Consider the following 24,795-nt stretch of genomic DNA (forward strand, 5'->3'; position numbering starts at 1 on the left):
TGTTTTAACTAGGGTTTGGATGGATTTTAATTTTGGGATAATGTTATTATTTGTTTAATTTGATTCAAAACTTAATTATTATTTTTATGAGGAATTTATATTGTTGTGTTTAATGCTTTAAGAGATTGATCACATTTTAATGATTTAATGATTTATGCATGACTGACTAAAGAATTGTTATAAATTAGATCCATAAGCAATATAAATCACATACATGACTATGATATTGAGAGATGATTAGCTTATGTGTGGGAATCGAGGAAGCTTAGTGAGTCAAATTCCCTTCCGAGATTAGAGGTTTCCAAAGAACTTAATGCTTATTTGTTCTTTTGACATCCGCTCAAAAATTTAACGGTGAAATTAAATTAATAAATGATTAATATGACTTAAGAAAACTTATTAATTAATTGAGAGAAATCTACCATCACATACAAATAATTATAAAATACTATAAGGGTATTTTTGGTTTTGAATCGGGTTGAATAAATAGTTACATAACTTAAATTAAATAAAATCTAAACCCTAGTGCATTCATTAATTAGGCTTTCTCATAAAGAATTTAGTTTTCCATTTATTTTCCTTTTAATGCATCCGATTAATTAATTAGTTCAACTTAGGCTAAGTTAAAATTGATTTGGTATTGTGATCTAGTCCTTGTAGGATCGACATTTGTTTCATCACTATATGCATATTTGACTAGGGTACACTTGTCTGAATTAATTGTGCATAAATCATACATCAAAACTTCAACCTAGGGGAACTCTTAATATCTCAAAATATGAACTAGAGCATGCCAGTAATTGTCACACGGTCTGTCTAAAACCAGCTCATAAACACTCACCACAAACGAGATATCAGGCTGACTGACAGATAATTAAGTTTCCCCAATAGTCATCCATATCTTCTTGGATCACATATAAATTGCCCCCGATCAGGGAACAACTTCACATTAGTATCCATGGGAGTATCCTCTAGTCTAGAATCAAACATCCCAATCTCCTCCAAAATATACAGGCACACTTGCACTGTGAAATGTAAACACCATGTGCTGACTGAGCCACCTCCATGCCAAGGAAATGCTGCAATCTACCCAAGTCCTTGGTGTGAAATGAGAAAGTAAATGATCCTTCAACTGGGAGATACCAGTCTCAGTATCTCAAGTGATCACAGTATCATCAACATATACAACCAGATATATAGTACCACCAGAGGAATGCTGATGGAAGACAGTGATCAGCATCACTCCTAGACAAGCCAAAAGACTGTACAGCAGTGCTAAACTGGACAAAGCAACACAAAAGTTTCTCTTAAAGAGAAGGAATCGGGCACCAATGTTCCAGAAAACGAAGAAACATTAACTCTAGAAGCTACGAAAGTTGCCTCAGAACTGGACACTACTGCTGAAATGAAGATTAAGTGACAAGTGGCAATCAGCAATTAGCAAGTGAAATCAGTAACAGTTGAACTGATGCAGTCTTCAATCTCAGCAGTCTGCAATCAGTTACAGTCTTCAATTGCAAACTTCAATCACAACACAATCGTAGAAGACTGTAATATTCGTGATGAACAGAAAAAATCGAACACTGAAATAGTCGTGACCTTGAGAAGGACAACAGATGGTGGAAAAAGATTGAGCAGAAGCAATCACAGGGAAAAAAACAGCTGTAAGATTGAAATTGCAGCAAGATGAAGGGTGCAACTGTAAGCTGTAAGCAGCTGAGATTGCGGTAGCTAGGGCCAAGATGAATGCTATATCTGATCGCTTGAGCTGGGAAGAAATCAAGACGCAACTTAAACAAAAAATGCAGCTTGCAATTGAAGATTGTAATAATGTCACTCAGTCACGGCCTACAATTGCAAACCCTAGGTGTGACATCCAATCAAAAAATTCTAACACAATCGAATTACAAGCTCCAGCAATCACGCACTGCACAAGAGTCTAATCACAAACCCTTGCTTTTGAAATCCAATCAACATGTTGATCGTGTTTGAGTTGTATATACTATATATAGAAATAGTTAGCATGATGTCATGGCTAATGTCATGATAGTTGTATATATATGTGTTCCATCTTTTAGTTTGTAACTAATAGAGATACTCTTCAAATCATCTCTCTCTCTCTAAATTCTCACATGGTATCAGAGCCACCGGTAAGAAAATAATAAGTTGCCGCTGTGTATCCTTCTCCAGCGGCCTTCAAACCTAAACTTCTTTTCTCTCTCCTCACCACCTTTGTCAAGACCAAACCTCCACTGTCCGGCTATCATTTGCCAGCACCACTGCTATCATAGTGTTCATCATCATCAGATCGGGCCAATCCTAGAGACCCATCGCCGCCGGATGCCCCACGCACCACCACAAGTTTTTTGCCCATCTTCCACACACTGCCTATCAGCCCACTTTCCGACCACCATCTGCTCGTGCCACCACCGTCGTTGCATCACCGGTCTCGGATCAGTCTAGCCCCAGAACCCCATCGCCACTGGTCGCCCCACGTGCTTCACGCGCCGCCCAACAGAGACTATTCCTTGAGAAGTGAAAGCTTTTATTTTATTTTATTTTATTTTATTTTTGGGGGGGGGGGGGGGGGGGGGAGGGAGAGAGAGTAGAAATCTGTGCATTCAGTTCGGAAAACTAACTACACAAGGTCTCTATTTATATGTACAGCCTATACTATACAATGTACAAAACCATCCTTCAAAATCCATCCAAATGTTTGAATTCTAGAACCAAGTTCTTGGAATAAATACTGCACAAAAACTACCAGAGAGACTATTCCTTGAATGGATGAGCTGAGCCTATGCTTAACTTATTATTGCTATCATGAAGAACTAGTTTCAAAAACAATGACCCATTCTACAAAAACTGTACCACAATTGTCATAAAGAAATGATGATCAACTTGGCACCAGAATTGGATTAAGTGAATGCATACATGCCCAACAAAACACAAAATTACTTCAGATACTTAAATAACACCTGTCTTTTTGCATACCGGATCAGACAATCAAGTCCAAATTGTCTCTCTCCTGGAGAGGAAAGTGCATCCATTGCAATGATTCTTGTTTTCCGTCTTCCTACTAAATCAAAATCCCTCTGGTCAACATGATCCCCTGCAAAACAGAAGGAAAAACCATACCTGCACCACATGGATAGATTAACAGAGAGCAAGCATTGCAACAAATATCATTCAACAACTACCACATTGTAGTTCAGTAGATATTTTCACAGAGTCTAGGAACTTTGAATTGAAATTTGTGCCGACAAACTTCTGAAGATATATGTTCAAAGGGTGGTGAATGCCAATAAATATTATATGTAAAATTTCACCAACCAAAATTTGCATGAATAAAATTTAGGTGGTTATCATGATTGTAAAGGAGTGAATCTTGGTAAACGAAATTATCAAGAAATAAATAAAATAAAGATAACTAGAGGCCTGCTAGGTTGGCTGGGTTGGAAGTCAAAGGAATTTGAGTGGAAATGGGAATGGAATGATTATATCATTCAATTATTATGTTTGATAAAACTTAAATGGAATGGAATTAAAAATTAAAACTCTATACCAAAAATGCCATTTGACTAAAAAATAAAAAAATATTATTTTTATTTTTGAGAGCTAATAAAATATTATTCTATTTTTTGGGTGTTAATGAAATATTATTTTTATTTTTGCGTGTTAATGAAATATTATTTTTATGTGTTAATAGAATATTATTTTTTACTCTTTGTAAGGATATTTTGTATTTCTTGAAAACAATTAAGGATAAAAAAGTAATGCACAATCAACTGTATCTATCTGTAGGGCCAAACCCCCAGGCTTTGACTGCAGCGAACCTATTCGTTCACCTAGGGCTGTGGAGCAGGCAGACCGTGTGTTTTAGAGATGGTGAGATAGGTTCAGGCCAAAGGTTGACTATGATCAAAGGACCCCTCAAGTTTCCCACATTACAAAAAAAAAGAGTAGTTGCAACAATTTTTTATGGAATGAGATGAGGATTCCATCCACATTTGGAGAGAATGCCCATTCCTACATATAACGGAATGGGCATTCCATTTCTAAAGTTGCAACCCTATTAGTGATATGTCCCACAAGCCAATTATATTTTATATAAATGATCATACTTTTCATTGTAATTCTTTTTATTCAATCAAATGTTATTTCAAAGGCATTATGTTTTATTTGTCATTAATCATTGTCGTCATTATTTATTACAATCTATACTTGACAAAGTTCATAGATCAAATAGGCTCATGGAATATGGTCGTGCACGATCATGAAACATATTCCTTATAAGCCTTGATCTTAAATGTTCCTACTCATAGAGTTATCAGAAATGGACACTAATAACTCGAATAAACTAGCATATATGATGCATGCTCAATTGGGAGAATATCTTGTTTCATGGACACTAGTGCATATATGTGGGTACTTATTAGAAGAATGAGTACACTGAACTAACCTGCTACAGAATTCCTAATGGTTATTGTTCAATATCGAATTGGAATTCTTATGTTACAATTGTGCAGATTGGTCCTTAGATTTGAGACATTACAGTAGTCTTATATTTGACTAGTTACGCCTTGGTGCTATTTGGATTCTAAAGGAATCATTAACAAACTGTCACTGGGCATGGCCTTGTCACATATGAAGGCTTATGAATGTCAATAAATGATTCATCACTTATCGTACAGATAAGAGGATGTCCTGTGTATTCCAATAATTTCATGACTGTGTAAATCCTTAGCCAAGGTGAGGTGGAAATCAAAAAGTGTTTTGATTTCACCTATGAAGTCATAAATTTGGAATGGAAACATAGTTATTGAATAGTTAGGGTTAGACATAAAACCATACCCTAAATTCAATCGGGACATTAACTGATGAAAGGATTTTACTGCACAATAATTGCAATTGAAAAGGTCCACGTATATTTCATCATTGGCTAGGTATTCATGGCATGTTGCTAGACGTTAACCATGATATGTAAGAATTTTAGAATTAATTTGATTAATTCCAAAACTATTAATTAAAGAGTTTGATTAAGAAACTCATGAGATGTGTTTAAATTAAACTAATAAGTTGGGCCCTAAAGTAGCCCAATAGAGTTGGATCCTACATCTAGTCTAATGGTGGACCTAAGGGGTCACACACTTGGATCGAGCCCGTTTCACAATTAAAGGAGAGAACCGACCCAATATGATTAGGGTACAGCCCTAAAATGTTTAGGGTTTTGTTATGGTAGGATTAGGGGGGCTTTGTGCTCTACAAATATGTCGCTTCTAAACACTTAGACGACAGAAGAAGTTTTTCGTGCTCTCTCTCAAAAACCGTCCTAGTTGCTAGCACAATTTGGGACATCGTGGAAAGGGCCGATCGTGTGGACTGACTTAGAGGAGTTCGCGCTTGCGTCTCTGCGGATCGGAAACATACAGAATCAAAGACTGCACAGTCGCGGTTTTTAACAAACATTGTTATTTCATTCCCATTCCTGTGCCAATTCCCTCCACCCCCTATTCCAGCAAAGCAAACGCTACCTAGGTAAAGTAATCTCTTTATTTAAGGACACCAACTAATGAACTACGGTAAGATATAAGTTGATTAATGGCAACATATACAAGTAATATAGTGCTTGCATACATTTTTCTAATGTTGAACACCTATTAGAAATCATGTCCATATGATGAAAAGGTTGTATGAGGATATTTTTAGAAGTCATGGCCATACAAAGATTTAACCCAAGGATAGAAGTCCAATTCTAGCAAATACATAGAATCTTATTTACATCTTATTTCCACTGACTCATTCACCAAACAGTGACACATATCCTAACCACTGAATTAATTTATGAACTAAAGATCCAAAGAAGCTTTTTCATTTGAAGACACTTTAAAAGATTTATGGAAAAAGTAAAAATACGTATTTACAGTAGTTGAGAAGCTAGCAACTTCACCTTATCAGCTTCTCATTTTACACATGAAGAAGCTGGTAGGAGTTTCAAAGAGTGTCTTCTATTTTTTTTTTTTTTTAATTTCATAATTCATGTGACAATAACAAAGAAATAACTAGTCAAAGAAGCATTTTATCAAAATCAGAAGAAGATTGAGATACATGAATGGTTAGGCATTATGGCTACTAGCAATTCTCTATTCAATAAATTGGCAAGCAACAAATGCATGGAATCAATTTTATAAAATAAATAAAAGATAAAACTGCTTCTCCCAAACATGATGCATCAATCTGAATCATGGACATAACTAGGAGATACATTTGTGTCCCTGCTAATTATCTAGAAATGGTAATATGCTGACAGCCTTACTCGGAGTTACCACTGAATAAACTAGCAAGTCCTACTCACCCTGAATAATTTGAAAACCTTTCTGCACCCACAATTTCTATAGTTTCATTGTCTGCCATGGAAGGCAAGAAAAGCATTCCAGCAATTAGTTCCGGGTTAATCACGAAACGGATCTCTTCCTATACAGCAAATAACGACAATGAAATAGCATTATCCCCCATATTCAACACAATTCAACCATGGCAATGCTTGAGTAAGAACCACAAAATAATTCAATCAGAAACACTTCAAGGTTTAAATCTTTTATTTCTATTGATTTAAATATTTGTGAAACTTTCTCTAGAAAATATTTTAATGAAATAAGTAATCTCTTGATATGTCACCCCTTGACAATGTGTAGGATATAAATGATAGTAGTGGTTTCACGTATGTTCTGCAAAAAGAAGCTGAATATGTAAAAAAATACCAACATATCAGGCCTTTATCCCATTATCTAGGGTCAACTACATGAATTCTGGCTTGCTAGTTATTTCTATCTATGATTTTATCTTCTATAAGGCTCTTATATTGTACCTATGTGTCTCTCACCACGTTTTTCTTGGTCGTCCTCTGCCTCTTTTACTAGATATCTGTGTCCACATTTTTCTAAAAACCAATTTGGTTTCATACCTAGTAGGTCAACAATGGAAGTTATATACTTGCTCAGACGCCTAATGGAAAGATATTCAAATAAACAAAAGGATTTATATATGATGCTTATTGATTAAGAAAAAGCTTGTGACAGTCCTAGAAAAGTGTTATGAATTGCTTATATATAGATTATTAAAGACATGTATTATGGAGAGGAAACAAGTGCCAAAAAATATGGAATAGGTACGGAGGCTTTTCCAATTACAACTAGAATATATCAAGGATCTGGACAAAGTCGTTACCAATTAGCCCTAATAATGGATGAACTTACTAAACATATCTAGATAAAGGTGCCTTGGTGTATGTTATTCGTAGACAACATTGTCTTAATGGATAAAAAAAAAAAAAAAAGGCCCAAATATTACACTCTAGACATGAAAGAAACTTTTGAATCTAGAGATCATAAGTTGAGCAGATCAAAAACCAAACATATGGACTATAAATTTAATAAAAATATAAGTGGAAAATGTTATGGTGAAAGTCGTAGATCAAGTCATTCTAAGAAAAGATCAATCTAAACATCTTGAATCAATCATTCAAAAAGATCAGCTTTGTTGCATGACACAATATGTTGAGCAATAAAGCATCAACATGTACAAAATATGAGCATAATGGAGATGAAAATGTTACAATGGATATGTAGCCATACAAGAAAAGATAAAATAAAAAATAAGGTTATTTTTATTTCTTAAGAAGGTCGAAGTGGCTCTTATTCAATATAAGATGTGTAAGACACAATTAAGATGGTTTGGTCATGTGAGAAGATGACCAATAGAGCATCTTGTGAGGAGAAAATACAAACTGGAACAAGTATTTAGTAAAAGAAGTAGAGAAAGACCTAAAAAATACTTGGGAATATTGAATATGATATGAGTTATAAGGTCCTTGCAAAAGATATGGCAATAGATGAAAATAATTAACCAGCTAGAATTCATGTAGCCAACGTCACATAGTAGGACTAAAACTTGATCTGTTGTCGTTCTTGTTATTTTCTTTGGAGTTTATATACTTCCAACAACCCTATACAACAAAGTCTCCGAAAAAGGCTTATGGAGGGTTTTGGACAGGAAGAGATTTTGAATTAATTATATAAAAGTTGTCAAAGACAAGTATTACAAAATGAAAGTGTGTACAAACACTCATCACAAAGATGCTAAAGCTTTTCCAGTTACAATTAAATTGCATTAAGGATCTATATTAAGCTTTTACCTTTTTGCCATACTAGTGGATAAACACACAAAGCACATTGAAAAAAAGGTGTCTCGATGTGTATTAAATTGTAGATGACATTGTCTTGATAGATAAGATAAAAAAAATATCAATACAAAGTTGAGTAACAGAGGGACATCTAGAATCCAAAGACTTTAAGTTGAACAAATAAAGAAAAAAGAATACATATAATGCAAATCTAATAAAAATAGAAGTATGAATCCAGGAATAGGCTAATTTAGTTATCCATGATCAATTATTTCAAAATACAACGAAACTATTAAAGACATTACTCATAGACTGAAGGTAGTATGGTTAAATTGGAAAAGGGCTTCTAGCATATCTCTTTAAAATTAAAAGGAAAATTTTATCGAACAACTATAAAACCAAAATATGAGCCAAATTGGAATAAGGATATTACGATAGATATATGGTCATATAAGAAAAAGACAAAATTAAAAATGAGATTATCCATAATATGGTCAAAGTAGTGCTTATTGAAGATAAAATGCACAAAACTTTGTAGTGTAAGACCAGTAAATGATTTTAATACGATTTTATGAGGAAAGTGCAAGGAATGAACTAAGTTTGTAAATAAATAATGCCCTTCCGAAACATATGGTCATTGGACATAATTGGTGAGCTAAGGTCCATATACCAACCCAATCAAATGGAATTAAAGTCAGGTGTGTTGTTACAGTTGTTTAATAAACTACAAGAGAATCATGCAAGGCAAGTTGTACAAAGTCAACAGCAAATAATCAAAATAAGTATGCAACTCCTCAAAAGCAAACCTGTAGACAACCCCGATGAAGAGTGCCACCCCCAAGATACTTGTTTGCAAAATCCACCTCAATAGCCTCACAAGATTGATCTTCTATGAAGCCAGACATGTAAACCTACAAGCAGAAACAAAGATGAAACAACCATATCCTTGCAACAATGATTGATTATGTTTTATTCAAGGATTAAACAAGTTCCAACATCATCAACGGCAATCACAAGCCTTAATACCACTAAGTGGGATCAACTACATGAATTCTAAACCTCCATCCGTTCATATATATGGTAATATTCTTTGTAAGATCATGTTAGGATCCTGTCTTGACTTGGGGTTTGACGAAGAACAGAATGTAGAACGAGAGAGGGAAAGAGAAAGAAGAGGGAGAAAACAGATAGAATAGAGAGAGAGAGAGACAATTGAAGAGAGAGAAAAAGAATTTGAGATTTCTTATTTCTCCACACTTCAATACAGTATTGAGTAGCTTTATATACCTACTCTATATTCAGTTTTCAGTTACAGGTTGTAACTGAAAATGTACAACAGTCCTGTAACTAATCAACTGAAATAACAGAAATAACAGCGGCTAACTATTACTGGGAATTAATTTGCTACAATCAACCCAAGACACCTGAGGTCTTGACAGATCATTATACTATATTCATGCCTAAGGGTTTCTCACCAACTTTTCTTTGGTCTTCCTCTCCCTCTTTTGCTAAAAATTTCCTCCATTTCATCCACTTGCTTAACAATTGCCTCTTTTTGTCTCCTTCTCACATGTCCAAACCATTTTAATCATGGCTCTCACATTTTATAAACAAGTATGTATATATATATATACATATATATATAAACAAATTTATATTTTGATTCTTACCACCAACTTTGCTGGATGGCATTGAATATTGAGGACTGAAGCACTAACATGTGTAAAATGTAAGCGTAATGGAAATGATTATGTTATGGTGGATGTGCAACCATATAAAAAATAAAATTAGCAATGAGGTTGTTCATAATTAGGTCGGAGTGATTCCTATTAAAGATAAGATGCACAAGATGATTAAAATGGTTAGCTTATGTGAGAAGAAGGCCAATAGTGGTTCTTGTGAAAAGAGTACTAGAATGGAACAAGTTTTTAGCAAAAGTGGTAGAAGAAGACCAAGAAATACTTGGTGGAAGACTCTTGGGTATTATATATGAATTACAAATGCCTTATGAAAAATATGGCCTTAGATAGAAATGAGTGGCAAGCTAGACTTCATGTAACCTCACTTAGTGGGATTAAGGCTTGATATGTCGTCGTTTATATTTTTGGTTCTTACCTTGAAGTGGCAAAGAGGCATAGAGGACCTGCTCCAAAAATCAGCCTTTGGATAATAATTACAAGAAGGATTATCGTCCAATGAAAGTACTTTACGCTCAAATGAGACAACACCCACAGGCATGCAAGTGCATATCCTCACAAAATAGTGTGTGATGCATTTGATTTTGTTCTCCTGTTTTGCAGTATAACTGTCATATAAACTCCTGAAAGCACAAGAGTAAGAAATGAAACTATTTTTTGGACAGAGAAGAGAAACCCCTGAAAACAAAAGAGGATGAAATGAACCTATTTCTGGCGTGCGGGTGGGGGGGACAGAGAGGTGAATGATTTCAGAAATGAAACAGCACTATTCTTAATACAACACTCAACATCAAAATAATATTTTCCAAGAAGAATAATAGTTAGGTCAAGAACACTCAAAACCTTGACTCTCAAAACAAAAAGTTAAATTAAAAAGGAAAAATAAAGAAGATGGAACCTATAACAAAATTGATTTACAACTACCTGAATATCCCTTCCAATACTGAGAACCAATCTTCCTCCATTTTTTTCTCCCCTTTCTTTTCTCTCTTCATTCCTTTCCAGTTGTGAGGTTCTGGTTCAAGAGCTAGTCCTTACGTAATTATCATCTCCACTTTTGATGTTCAAAAGTGCAATGCCTCCAAAACTCCCCAAGTCAAAATTCAAAGCACAAACCACTTTTGGATGTAGTTTTCCCCAATAAAAGTTATCACCAATTAAATGATAGCTATAGTGAAAGGACTGGGTAAGTACTTTTTTTTTTTTTTCCTTTTTCCCCTGCCTTTATAATGTGTTTACAAGAGGGGGATGGAATAGAAGAAAGCATTCTCTCCATTTGGGAGAGAGAACAGTAATTGAATGAAAATAGATTGAATACTTTTTCTATTTTGACGACATTAACCTTAACGGTTTTTAGAGGCAAATTACTAAAAACTACTGAACTTTTAGTGAGTTTTCAGTCTTAGACTGGCTTTTTCATTTTTTTCCAATAGACAATAGCCACATCCAACTTTGAAAGCATTTCAACTCCATGGTGTTCCATTCCTCTCCACCTCTACTTACTTTCTCAAACATCTTAAGTGGATCTCTAACCTAACGACATAGGGAGAGAAATAAGTGAGAAAGTGGGTTTTCTTTTTGGTTGAGAGAGTGGGCTTTTAATTAGGATTTCAAAAGTGAGTAGGCCCAACATAAAAAAATAATGTATTTTTTCTAAGATTTATATGAGAATGCATATAACTTCTGTAATTTAAAAAATATAAATTCAATATGATTTAAATTTCAAATATAAAAAAGTAATCATTTTTAAATGTGATACCTTTTATATGAACTATGATAACATATATTTTCTATGATTTAGATGGGAATATATATTACTTTCATATATACTAAGTATGACTAATGGATTCTAATTATGACACTTTTTTCTCAACTCTCAAGACTATTTATGAATCTTGTGAATCTTGTTTCATGTGCATCAAAAGGTACCGATAACTCAAAGTGACCAATCGAAGAAGCTTACCCACCCGCCTGCCAAGTCCCACATTCTGATCAAAGTGGTATAAACCTTCCTCATACCCCATTCCACGTACCAAGTATTCCATGAACTAATTAACTATGATATATGCATATAATATGCCTTGCTCCATCATCCCTATACAAGAGTTCTTCTCTTATAGTAATCTTAGCAGAGGAAGCCAAAAAGATGGAATTGGCACTAAGAGGGTGCTAGACTCGCCTTAAATTATAGGAGCTTTAAGCTCTAGAGCTTATTTGTTAGGGTATTTTGGTCTTTTACTTGGTCAAGAAGTGCCTTTTTAGGCAGCTTATAAGGTCTCCAAAGAAAAGGGTTAGGGGGCACTGTTAACCTTAGGACTCTTAGATTACAACCTTAGGTGAGAAAACCCTCACATAAACCCTCTTAAACACTCTCAGATGCAATGTAAATGTAAGAACATAAAAATGAACAGCAGAAAAGAAGATAACTGAATTTAAAAGATCAAACCAAACAACATTAGGCGCAGATTTATCCTGGTTTGGAATGCCTTTGGCAATCCTACATCCAGCCTTCAAACACCCACCAAGAGCAGCCTTTTATTAGGATGAAACTGATCAGTACAAAGCCCAAGCCCTCTCTCAACCCTATTGCTCAAGTACAACCCTTGTTCACTCCCAGAAAACTCAAGAACACAATACACATGCCTCACTTTCTCTAAAACAAAGAATACTCACAATAGAAACAGAGAACTTGACAAGAGAGAGGAGTTATTAGACTGTTGTCTTGCCCTCTTATTTATAGAGGAGGCAGACACACTTAGGCAACTAACTAACTTAGAGAAATTACATATTAACCCCAACAAAATGTACTAATTACACTTAACCCCTAGCTGCCTAATTTCTTCAACCAAAACTACTCTTTTATACTCCTTCCGGTTCTGCTATCTTCTAGGACAAAACTCGAGGCAAACTTCAACAGGCACCAACTTCTAAAAAAACGATTTAGAAAAGCTTATAAAATAGGTAGCTTATAAGTTCTTTTAAGCCTTTCTACTTAAAAGCTACGTAAAGCTTTAAAGTTAGCTAGCGTTTAAGTTAATAACATGTTCAGATAAATGTGTTTTAAACTATTATTTATATAGTTATGTGTTTGATTTGAAGCCTATCAGAACTTACAAAAAGACTAAAATAAACATGTTGCTGAATAATATAAATAAAATTCATAAAAAAAAACTCATTTTTAATAAAAAAAAATTATAAATTGATGTCCAACTTATAAAATTTTTACCATTATATGTTGATAAATTATATATAATTATTAAAAATATATTATATTATGGAACAATGGAGTAAACTAAAGAAGATGGGTGACGCAAACACAAATGGTAACCAAGAAATAGAATTTGGAGAATGGAGTAAACTAAAGAAGACAGCATTAACAAAGGAATAATTCATCAATTCAATAATAGAAAGGATTACTTAAAAAGGAATCAAAGCTCCACACAAAGTTGCTGTGATTTATGATAAAAACAAAGACATACATATATAAATACAGAGCGAGAAGAGACCGGGGAGGTAGTGGAGAAAGGTGACAGAAACAGAGCAGCAAATGACGCGTCCACCCAAAATCACGAGCCAGTGTCGAACGCTGCGCCTACCATGACTAGGCTAAAGATTGCCCATGGAGGAGCTGGAGGTGGCGATGGCGATGGAGGAGCTAGAGGTGAGAGGCGGCACAATGGAGGCGACGAGAAGGAGAAGGAAGGAGGCGACGAAAGAGAGAAGGGTAGAGAGATGAAGGGCAAAGGTTGAAAATATGATAGTTGTTGAAGGGAAAAATTATGAAATTATTGGTCAATTAAAAAAGCTATGTACAACGTTTTGAGAAAAGCTAGGGGGAGCTTTTCTAAAAACGTACTCAAATAGCGTTTAAACTCGGCAGCATTTAAACTTTTTAATTTTTAACAAACGTGTAACTAAATAAGCTATAAAGTGTTTAAACTTCACTGATAGCTTATAAGCGGTCAAACTGCTAAGCTAAACACCCCCTAAGTTGTTAAAGAACTAATAAGCTCTCTTTGACCAAAAATTAAGCTAAACGCCCTCTTAGAGGCATGGCGCTTTAGTGATAGCTGCTAAAAACATGCCCCACTTCTTCGAAGAGAGCAGTGGCAAGTCATGCACCTCAGAGCTTCATTCACAACAGCAAGGTCATGTGAGCCATGACGACCAACATCCTTGTGATCCCTAGCTCCTATGTCCTCGTCATCAACATGATGGGGACCAAGTCTGACGAGATTTGCGTCTAGGTGGAGGACAACAACATCCTATCAACAAGTGACAAGTAGAGTACTTAATAATGAAAATGTCAACACCAACTGGGGTTAAATATGTCTTCTTCATCGACATGTCAATACTGATTCCATCTCAACACACTACTAGATCCTTTCCCTTTACCCCTACAACTAACCTAGTAAGAGGCTAATCCCCCCCCCCCCCCCCCTTGCATGAGCTAAAGAATGTAGGTGACTGTCATGACTCCAAGGATATATTAGTAATAATGTATTAGATATATTGTAGTTGGTTGTACCTTGTGGTATTATAGCTGTTGTACCTTTCAATTGTTATTGTAACTGAAAGGAAAACAAGTGATAAGTGTCTTTTATACACTTATTTAAGCCTACAAACTTAACATTTATTCAGTTAATGGGCAGATTGCTACCTAATTTGGCTTAATATTTGGTTATGTAGGTGCAAAGCTTATTTTAAATGAACTTGGAGATGAACCAAGCGATGGTTGGATACCTTTTGGGGGTTAATTTTAATGAATACATGAGAGTTTCGGGAGCAAAAAGTGGAAGTTGAAGAGTTGGGAGCCCGAGCAACAAAAGCTCGCGGCCTACCGCAACATGCATACCGTGGTAGGACCACTATGGGAGAAGCTTGTTGTAACTCGTGGTCCATGCATACCGCAGTTGGAAGTCTCCACTAGAGTTCACGGTCCTGCTGCGGCAAGCATATCGCAGTAGGGCACGAAGCTTAGCCGGAGAGTTCGTTTCGGGCCCGTTTGCTTCCAAATTGAACGGGAATGGATGTCTTCTAGTGCACGTCTCTAAAGACCAAAAGAACATTATATAAAGACCCATTCTTCACAACTCAAAGAGAGCCACAGAGTTAAGAGAAGAGATCAAAATGAAGAAGGAGAGAAGACACTTTAAAGACACTCAAGTGCTGGGTTGTATTTTTCTTTTCTTTTTGATATTCTAGTTCATGAATTCCTACTCTCTTTTTTTTCTATATGTTAAATTCATGCAGGGCTAAGCTTTTTGTAACTAGGGTTAATGATGAAACCTCGTTTCTTGTTGGTTTAATTTGAAGTTACTCGCTTTTGCTGTGTTCTTGTCTTCCGGGTTGATAGTTTATTATACTCTGATACCGTTTTGATGTTTGATCACCATTAAAGCGTATTTGTGATTTATGTTGTTTTTGAGAGATTCAATATAAATTGGCACATGGTAATAAACGACATAAGATCCTATAATAGATAGAGATACTATTATGCCTTGTGAAATCATATTGGGATGATCATTGAGAGTGAATGCATGCTCATATGTTCGTAGGTTGATTAGAGATAATTAATCTCATATATATGCATAGAATCGAATTGTAGAAGGATTGGTGTTGGATTGACTGTTGATAGCATCAACAGTGATTGTATTTGCTGAAGAAATTGATGTTGAATAGTACAGTAAATTGCTATAATTAGTTATGTTGTTTGTTGTATTTAGTAAAGGATTAGTTAAGTAGCTAAGTCGGTTAGTTAGTTTGTTGTCAAGGATAGTTGGATATAAATAGTTCAGTTATGTCTTATTTCATTTTGATTAATTCATTGATCGAGACATTCTTCAGTCACTCCTTGTGCTATTGCACGATACTCGTCTTCTCCCACAGAACAAGCCACCACGGACTATTTCCTAGAGCTCCAAACCAACAAATTTTGGCCAATAAATACACATAACCCACTGGTAGATCTCCTGGTCACTTTGCAGCCAACATGGTCTGCATCAATGTAGACCGTTAGGGACAATTCACTAGAGGTAGGTGCAAACAGCAACCCCAGACCTGTTGTGCCCTTGAGATATCGAAGTAACCGTTTATAAGCCATCCAATGTTGCACTTTAGGAGAGGATAGGAACTAGCTCAATTTATTAACAACAAAAGCTATATCTGGTCGAGTATAGGTCAAGTATTGGAGAGAATCAACAATGGTTCTATAGAGTGATGGATCAGAAAAACTATCCCCTTCATCAATCAATGAAATGCCCAAGTTCACCGGTGTCCCACAAGCCTTGTAGCCTTGTAGTCTTGCATTCACACCTTTTTCAACAAATCCAATGTGTATTTGGATTATGTAAGATACATACCACTAGAATCTCTATGAACCTCAAAACCTAGGAAATAATTGATTGAACCTAAGGTTTTGAGCGCAAAATAAGTGTCCAAATCATGAATACAAGCCTTAAAAGCAATAGGATCAGACCCGTGACAAGAATATTATCGACATACACCAATATGAACAATACAGCTTTAGTGGTTCTCTTAATGAACAAAAAAGCATCTAAAATAAACCTGATAAAACCCCAATTTTGCAAAGCTATCCTCAATTTGGTGTACCAAGCTCTAGGTGCTTGTATGAGACCATAGAGTGACTTTTTCAGCTTACAAACATAGGAGGGAAATCTGGAATCAATAAAGCCCTCAAGCTGTGACATGTATACATCTTCAGTTAGGTCCCCATTGAGAAATGCATTATTAACATCCACTTGTTGTATGTCCCAACCAAAGGTGACTGAAGGAAAATAAAGCTTTAATGGTGGGAGCATTAACAACAGAACTAAAGGTCTTCACATAGTCTATTCCAGGGGTTTAAAGAAAACCTTAGCTACCAAACGAGCCTTATGCTTGAGAATTGACCCATCAGATTTATACTTGACCCTAAATACCCATTTGCAACCAATAAGATTCATATCAGAAGAAAACGGAACTAAATCCCATGTATGATTGTGCTATAATGCAGAGAATTCCTCCTTCATAACCGTAATCCAATAAGGATCTAAGAGAGCTTCATGGACTGAATTAGGTTCTAGGGTACTCATTAATGCATGGGGAGAGGTAGTATCAAGCTGTTTGCACTTAGATCGAGTTATCATAGGATGAATAGAGGGTGTTGGAGCAAGTTTATGTTTAGGAATATGGGGTTGAATAGGCTGACAAGACTGCTGATTTGAAGAAGGCTCTAAAGATATAATAAGAGAGGAAATAGAACCAGCAAGATCAAAAGGTGATAAGGAAGGAACTAAAGACACTGCTACTCAAGGAACATCAGAAGAAAGAGAAGGAAGGAAATGAAGGATAGAGGTTGAAGAACTATGAGACTGAACTGCAGATGAGAAACAAGCTAAGGGTAAGAACAAGCTAGGATAGGGATACACAGCTGGATTAAATTTAACATGTCTAGAGACATATTCTACCCAAAGGATGTAAACATTTATACCCTGCTTGAACATGGTTATAACCAAGAAATACACACTTGGAAGAATAAAAATCAAACTTGTGTCAGTTATAAGGTTAAATATAGGGAAAGTAGGAGCACCCAAAATGTTGAAGGTCAATGTAGTTAGGCTATTTATGATAAAGTAACTCAAATGGAGAGCAAAAATTTCAGGACAACAGAAGGTAAAAGGTTTATGGTGTAAACAGCTATTTGAAATGTTTCTACCTAAAATTTTAAAGGCATATGAGCATGGGCTAACAATGTAAGACCCATCTTAGCTATATGTCGATGTTTTCTTTCAACAACACTATTTTGTTGGTGTGTTTAAGGACATGTAAAACGAGGTTGAATGCCACAAGTTTGAAGGTAGGGTAAAAAGGCTTTAAATTCTCCCCTATTATTGGTTTGCAAGACTTTTAGTTTTGAGTTGTATTGTAACTTAGCATATGAAAATTCACAAAAGTGGGTAAGGCATCAGACTTCAGTTTCAAGGGAAATAGCTATGTGTATCTAGTATAGGCATCAACAAAGATAAGATAGTAACGATAACCCTCAGTAGAAGTAATAGGAGCTGGACCTCATACATCAGAATAAAGCAATTCTAAAGGTTGTTTTGCTGTAATGGGACAATGAGCAAATGGAAGTTGGTGTAATTTGCCAATTTTACAGGAATCAGAAAAGGAAATATCAGACTTGGAACAAGAAATATGAAGTTTATTCAAAACATGTTGTAGAACATGAGATGCAAGGTGTCCTAATTTGGCATGCCACTGCTGCCCGACATTACTTGTTTGGGCTACATTTATGCTAGATGACAGATCTAGAGAGAACAAATACTATCTTGTACATTTATTTGAAGAAATAGGAAAAGTAGTAGCAACTTCTTAGGTCTTGAAAGAAGGAATAGCCTTGGACTCTAACACAGCACGACCAAATGCTGGTACCAACTAATATAGGCCATCTTTAAGTGTTCCTCACCTCATATGAAGAAGAGTCTCCTTAGTGTAAATGACTAAGATTGTTGAGGAACATGAAGTACATTAGGCAAGCAAATAACGGAGCTAGGGTGAGTTTGAGTATGTAAATGACTGACACCAACATTGGAAATAGGTAATGTCTTACCATCGCCAATAGCAACTTTATCAACACCGTGATATGGAGAGGCTAGAGAAAGATTGTTGAGGTTGGTGGTAATGTGGTTAGTTGCTCCAGAGTCAACAAACAAAGGAGATTCCCCACAAGGTGAGACTTGGGATTGAGTATCAATGGATTGAGGCAAATAACCATAAGAGGTAGACCCTAAGTCGGCCATAAAAGCTTCATTAGATTCATTAGGACCGGCTAGAAAAACATGCGGATTTGATTGAAACTAAGAACCACCACCTCACCAAAATTTCCAAGATTTTTTATTATGACTAGAAACTCTTAGAAAACTCCTATCAAAGCGGTGGTAACATTTGTCTACAAAATGACCAGGTTTACCACATAGCTGGCAATATACTCTCCTACCACCAAATCGACCTCGTCTCCTGCCTCCTCTATTCATATAACCGCCCCCACGAGATACAAAACATCCTCTATTGTTAACATAGCCACTGCCAAATCTAGATCCTTAAGAGGCAACATTCGTATTCATGGATGGTGAAACAGCACAATCAAAATTAACAAAAGAAAAGACAGATGAATTCTTAATGGCTAATCTTTGTTCATGCATTAACAAGAGATATTGAACTTTCTCTAAGTTTATCTCATCCATCTGATATGTAATAAGGCTCACCACAATTTCATAATCATGATCAAGGCCATTCAAAATAGCTAACAACAAATCCTTGTGACCTAAGAGTTCACCGATAGCAGCTAGAGCATGTGCAATAGTTTTGATTCTCAAAATGTAATCATTAACAGAAAGAGAGTTCTTCTTAACTGACCATAGTTGTTGTTTTAATTGAAATGACTTAGCAACTGTCTACTGCGAGTAAAGAGTCTCAAGAGAAGACCATAAATCCTCGGACGATTTGCAATGTATCACCTATGCGAGGACTTCCTTGTCCATTGTAGAAAAGAGCCATTCGAGAAGAAGTTGATCAAATCGAATCTAGGTCGTGTATGTTGGATTTACAATCAGTGAATTAGATCCTCTTGCTTCGATATTTGGAGCATATTTAGGCGGAGGTGGAAACTTGTGTATGAATTGAAGCAAGTCAAAGGCTCTAATAGTAGCTAAGATTTGTGCCCTCCAAAACAGGTAATTACTGGTATCAAGTTTGATTGGGACAAAATTGAAGAATTTCGCAACTGAAGGAAAATCGAGTTGCGAGTCAAAAGATAAATAATAGTTTGATCGAGGTAACAAGGAGGCACTGCAATCTTGATTAGATGCCATGGACGTAGGTCAAAGGCTCTGATACCATGTAATTAGGGTTTCAGATGTGAAATGAAGAAACAAAAATCACACAAGGAGAAAAATGAGAATTAAAGGTTCTGAAGAATGCCTCAATCAATGAATTAATCAAAATGAAATAAGGCATAGCTGAACTATTTATATCCAGCTATCCTTAACAACAAACTAACTAACCGACTTAGTTACTTAACTAATACTTTACTAAATACAACAAACAACATAACTAATTCCAGCAATTCACTATACTATTCAGCATCAATTTCTTCAACAGTATTGTTAGGATTATGTGTTCTATTGCAGAGGATTTATTTTATCAGTAGACGGTTATGTTTGTTGTTAATGTGGTTAGGCGGTTTGAGGCTAGTATATAAGCTAGCCTCACTATTGATTTCTTGTATCTTGTAATTCATTTTCCTTCAATACAATTCAGAGAGATTAATTTTTCTTTCTCTCACTTCTTCTTTTCTTTTCCATCGTGAAGCTCTCGCTTCATGGTATCAGAGCTCTGCGACTAACATCAATAGCCTCTTGAGATTCCAACTCACCGTCGCTTCCTCATTCTTCTTCTACCTTATCCTTGGTCACTCAGTCTGATTTCTCAGCAATGGTGAAAGCCTTCAATTTCATCCCTACAAAACTAGGTTCCAGCAATTACTTATACTGGAAGGCGCAAATCTTGGCCACAATTAGGGCTTTTGATCTGCTGCCTTTCATCAACAAGTCATCTCCACCTCCGAAATACATTTCCTCCGATCATGAAGAGTCAGTTGTCAATCCGGAATATCTCAGCTAGATCAAATCAAACCAGCTATAGTTAGGGTGGTTATTCTCTACCATAAAAAAAGGAGGTTCTAGGACAAGTAATTCATTGTGAGTCAGCAATTGAGGTATGGATAATTCTCAAGAACCTTTATTCTCAACAAACTGTGGTAATATCTTTTCAATTAAAGCAACAACTTAGATCTATTAAGAATAATGATATGTCCATAAATGACTATATTTTGAAGATTAAGACCATAGGGGCATCTTCAAACCATAGGGCATGCCCTAGCAACTATTGGCGAGCCTCTAAGTGATAAAGACTTGTTGATGGCTATCTTACATGGATTGGATGATGATTATGAAACGGTCATAAGTTTGATTACCTATCAAATGGATGAAATCAGCATAGAAAAGGTTCAATATGTCTTACTGATGCATGAACAAAGACTTGCTGTGAAAAAGTGTATCTAATTTGTCATCTATACATGGTTTTGATTCTGCAACTATGCATGTTAATGTGGCTTCACAATTATCTAGAGGTGGTAGTAGTTCTAGCTGAGGAAGTTTTCTAGTAGAAGAAATTTTGTTCCACGACGAGGTGGTTATAGAGGAGGTAGAGGTCGAGGTAGGTCTTTGGTAGGCAGATCTATTGCCAGTTGTGGGGGAAACCCGATCATTTTGCTGATAGGTGTTTTCATCGATTTGATAAAACCTTTCAGCATAATATGAATTCTTTTGGTAGAGGTGGTGGTATGGTCCAATCTAATCCTCAGGCTTTTGTAGCCTCACATGAGTCTAATGGAGCTTTTTTTATTGATTTAGGGTTTGCACCTAGGACTCACTATGGTTGTTTACCCCAATCCTCAAAAACACAGTCCCAATTCTCTTCTTCTTCACCTTATTATCATGGTGATCCTTACTGGTGCATAGACTTTGGTGCTACGAACCACATCGCCTCCAACTTGAGTAACCTTTCTCTTCATTCTCCCTACAGTGGCAGTGATAAAATTGTAGTAGGCAACGGTAAGACTCTTTCTATTGCTAATATTGGGCTTAGCCAAATGTTTACTCAGACTAATCCTACCTTTATCATTTCTTTACCAAGTGTTCTTCATGTTCTTAGTATGAAGAAGAACCTGATTAGTGTCTCTCAACTCACTAATGACCATAATATGATTACTAAATTTCACTCTAACTTTTGTTTGATTAAGGACAAGGATTCGGGCCAAGTGCTACTTTGAGGAATCCTTAAGGATGGTCTCTATTAGCTGGCTCTAGCATTTGCTCATGCTGAATTCCAGATGCTTCTTCTCGTGTGTCTAGTAATCCTGCTACTACTGTTTCTCTAACGAAGTCTAATAAGTCTAGTTTGAATAATTGTAAATGACAGAGTCTGTCCTCTTCTAGTGGGTTGCCTAGCATGCAATTGGCTTATGTTGATAGGGTGTGTCAGCAATGGCATGCTAGGTTAGGACATCCTTCTTTCTGTGTATTGCAATACGTTCTTAATAAAGTCAATGTTCCTTGTTCTACTACTAATCTTTCATTTTGTGACTCTTGTAAATTGGGTAAAATGCATCAACTTCTTTTTGTTAGTTGTCAAATTACAACAAAGAGTCCCTTGGAATTAGTATACTCAAATTAATGGGGTCCTTCTCCTGTTCTTTCTACTGAGGGGTATCATTATTATATTGTGTTTGTGGATGCTTACATTAGGTATACATGGTTGTATCCCTTGAGACTAAAATCTAATGCTTTGTCTACTTTTAAGACCTTTCACAAATTTGTTGAATTACAATATCAATCAAAACTTAAGGCCTTCCAAAAGGACAATGGTGGAGAATTTAAGGCCTTCCTACCTTACCTACATGCCTGTGGCATTCAACCTCGGTTTCTCTGTCCCTATACACACCAACAAAATAGTGTTACCGAAAGAAAACATAGACACATCGCTGAAATGGACCTTACTCTCTTAGCCCATGCCCACGTGCCCTTAAAATTTTAGGTAGAAGCCTTCCAAACAGCTGTCTACATCATTAATTTGTTACCGGCTTCACCACTTCAATTTCAAACCCCTTTCAAGAAACTCTATCACAAACAACCTAACTACATGCAGTTACAACCATTTGGTTGTGCTTGTTTTCCATACCTTAGACCTTACAACAAGCACAAGTTCGATTTTCATTCTACCAAGTGTGTGTTTCTTGGCTACAATCATGTGCAAGCTAGGTATAAATGTAAGCATCCCTCAAATAGAATCTATGTGTCGAGACATGTCCATTTTAATCCTGAGGAGTTTCCATTTCCTCAAATGTTCTCTACCTTTCATGCCCCTCAATCAATGTCTAATGGTTTGTGTGCAGCTATTCAAAATTCGTCTCTTCCTTCTGTCTTCTTTGATTCTTCGCCTTGAGCAGCACCACCCAACTTCTTTGTCACTCCTCTCACTAGTTCTATTCTATCTATTGCTGAGCAGCCTTCTTCTCCTTCTTCTTTTGTTCCTGTTGAGCCTGTTGCTACACCTAAGTCAACTAAATCTAAGGCTACTCCAACACCTTCCATTCACCCAATGATCGCTAGAGCTAAAGCAAAACAGTTTGCAATTACTTCTCCCCATGCCTTAGTGAGCTCCCTAAGCCCAATTCTATTCAAGAAGCTCTCTTAGATCCCAATTGGATTAAAGCTATGGAGGAAGAATATTCTGCCCTACAGAGGAATCACACCTGGGATCTTGTTCCTTTTTCCTCAGATATGAACCTCATTGATTGTAAGTAGATTTTTAGGGTCAAGTACAATTCTAATGGCTCTATTCTCAAGTACAAAGCTCAGCTCTATTCTGAGGTCAGCCCTGCAAGATTGGGGTTTTGTAAGAGCTGTTTCAAATGTTTCTTTGTTCATTAAGAGGAATCCAAAATTTGTGTTATTTGTTTGGTATATGTGGATGACATTCTGGTCACTGGATCTGATTATATAGCTTTGCATGCATGTATTCAGGATTTAGACACCTACTTTGCCCTCAAGACTCTTGGTTTAGTTAACTACTTCTTAGGGTTTGAACCTTATAGAGACCCTATGGGTATATACTTAACCCAATCCAAATATACACTGGATTTGTTGAAGAAGGTTGCAATGCAAGATTGCAAGCCTTGTGCCACTCCTGAGTCTGGGTACCTCTTTGACTGATGAGGGTGATTTGTTTCAAACCCTTCACTCTATAGGATTGTTATTGGCTTACTTCAATATCTGACTTACACTAGACTTGATGTGACGTTTGTGGCGAACAAATTAAGTCAGTTTTTGTCTTCTCCTAAGGTCCAACACTGGTTGGTTTGTAAGAGGTTGCTTCGGTATCTCAAGGGAACAATTGGTTTAGGTCTGGTATTTACCCCTTCTCCTCAAGACTAGTCTCTGACAATGTACACCGATGTTGATCATGCGGGGTGCAAAGTCACAAGACGTTCTACTAGTGGCTTGTGTGTTTTTCTTGGTAAAAACCTATTAGTTTAGGGTTCAAAGAAGTAGACTTTTGTGGTCAGATCTGTTGGTGAGACTGAATACTGAGCAGTGGCACAAGGAGTAACTAAGGTGTTGTGGTTGAAGTCTTTGTTTTTAGGATCAGGTTATCCATGTATTCATACTCCTATTCTTTGGTGTGATAACTTAGTAGCCAAGTGTATAGTAGAAAATCCGGTGTTTCACTCTAGAACTAAACACATTGAGATTGATGTGCACTTTGTTAGAGAGAAGGTTGAACATGGTGATGTTGAGATTTGGTATGTTCCTACATTGCATCAAGTGGCCGACATATTTACTAAGGGGCTGCCAAATAATAGATTTTTGTATCTGTGTGACAAGCTTGAACTTAGAGTGACACCTATGCATTAGCATTCAGCAACTACAGATAAGTTGCAAGTTACTTCAAGGAAGTCTAATATGGAGTTTGGTTTGAGGGGGCATGTGGAAGGATTGGTGTCAGATTGACCGCTAATAGCATCAACAGTGATTGTATTGTTAGGATTATGTGTTTTGTTGAGGAGGATTTATTTTATCAGTATGTGGTTATGTTTGTTGTTAATGTGGTTAGGTAGTTTAGGCTAGTATATAAGCTAGCCTCACTGTTGATTTCTTGTATCTTGTAATTCATTTTCCTTCAATACAATTTAGCGAGACTAATTTTTCTTCTCTCATTTCTTCTTTTATTTTCCATCGTGAAGCTCTCACTTCACGAATGACCATCGAGAGAGGCTTTTGGTTGACATAG

At 36.2% G+C, this 24,795-nt stretch overlaps 1 protein-coding gene across 5 annotated transcripts in view; it reads right to left on the reverse strand.

Annotated features, from left to right (window-relative positions):
* The window catches only part of LOC127812011 (poly(ADP-ribose) glycohydrolase 1-like), a 36,346-nt gene that overhangs the window by 9,227 nt on the left and 2,324 nt on the right, over window positions 1-24,795 (reverse strand). For 3 of the 5 annotated variants that reach the window (XM_052352264.1, XM_052352262.1, XM_052352265.1), the window contains exons 4-7: window positions 10,298-10,502; window positions 8,989-9,093; window positions 6,356-6,474; window positions 2,995-3,138 (exon numbers count right to left, since the gene is read on the reverse strand). In XM_052352264.1, coding sequence (XP_052208224.1) covers window positions 2,995-3,138; window positions 6,356-6,474; window positions 8,989-9,093; window positions 10,298-10,502 — 573 coding nt within the window. The remainder of the gene's footprint in view (window positions 1-2,994; window positions 3,139-6,355; window positions 6,475-8,988; window positions 9,094-10,297; window positions 10,503-24,795) is intronic. The other 2 variants (XM_052352267.1, XM_052352266.1) reach the window with 1 other exon arrangement.

Source organism: Diospyros lotus, chromosome 10 (genome assembly GCF_014633365.1).
Source record: "Diospyros lotus cultivar Yz01 chromosome 10, ASM1463336v1, whole genome shotgun sequence".
Taxonomy (NCBI): domain Eukaryota; kingdom Viridiplantae; phylum Streptophyta; class Magnoliopsida; order Ericales; family Ebenaceae; genus Diospyros; species Diospyros lotus.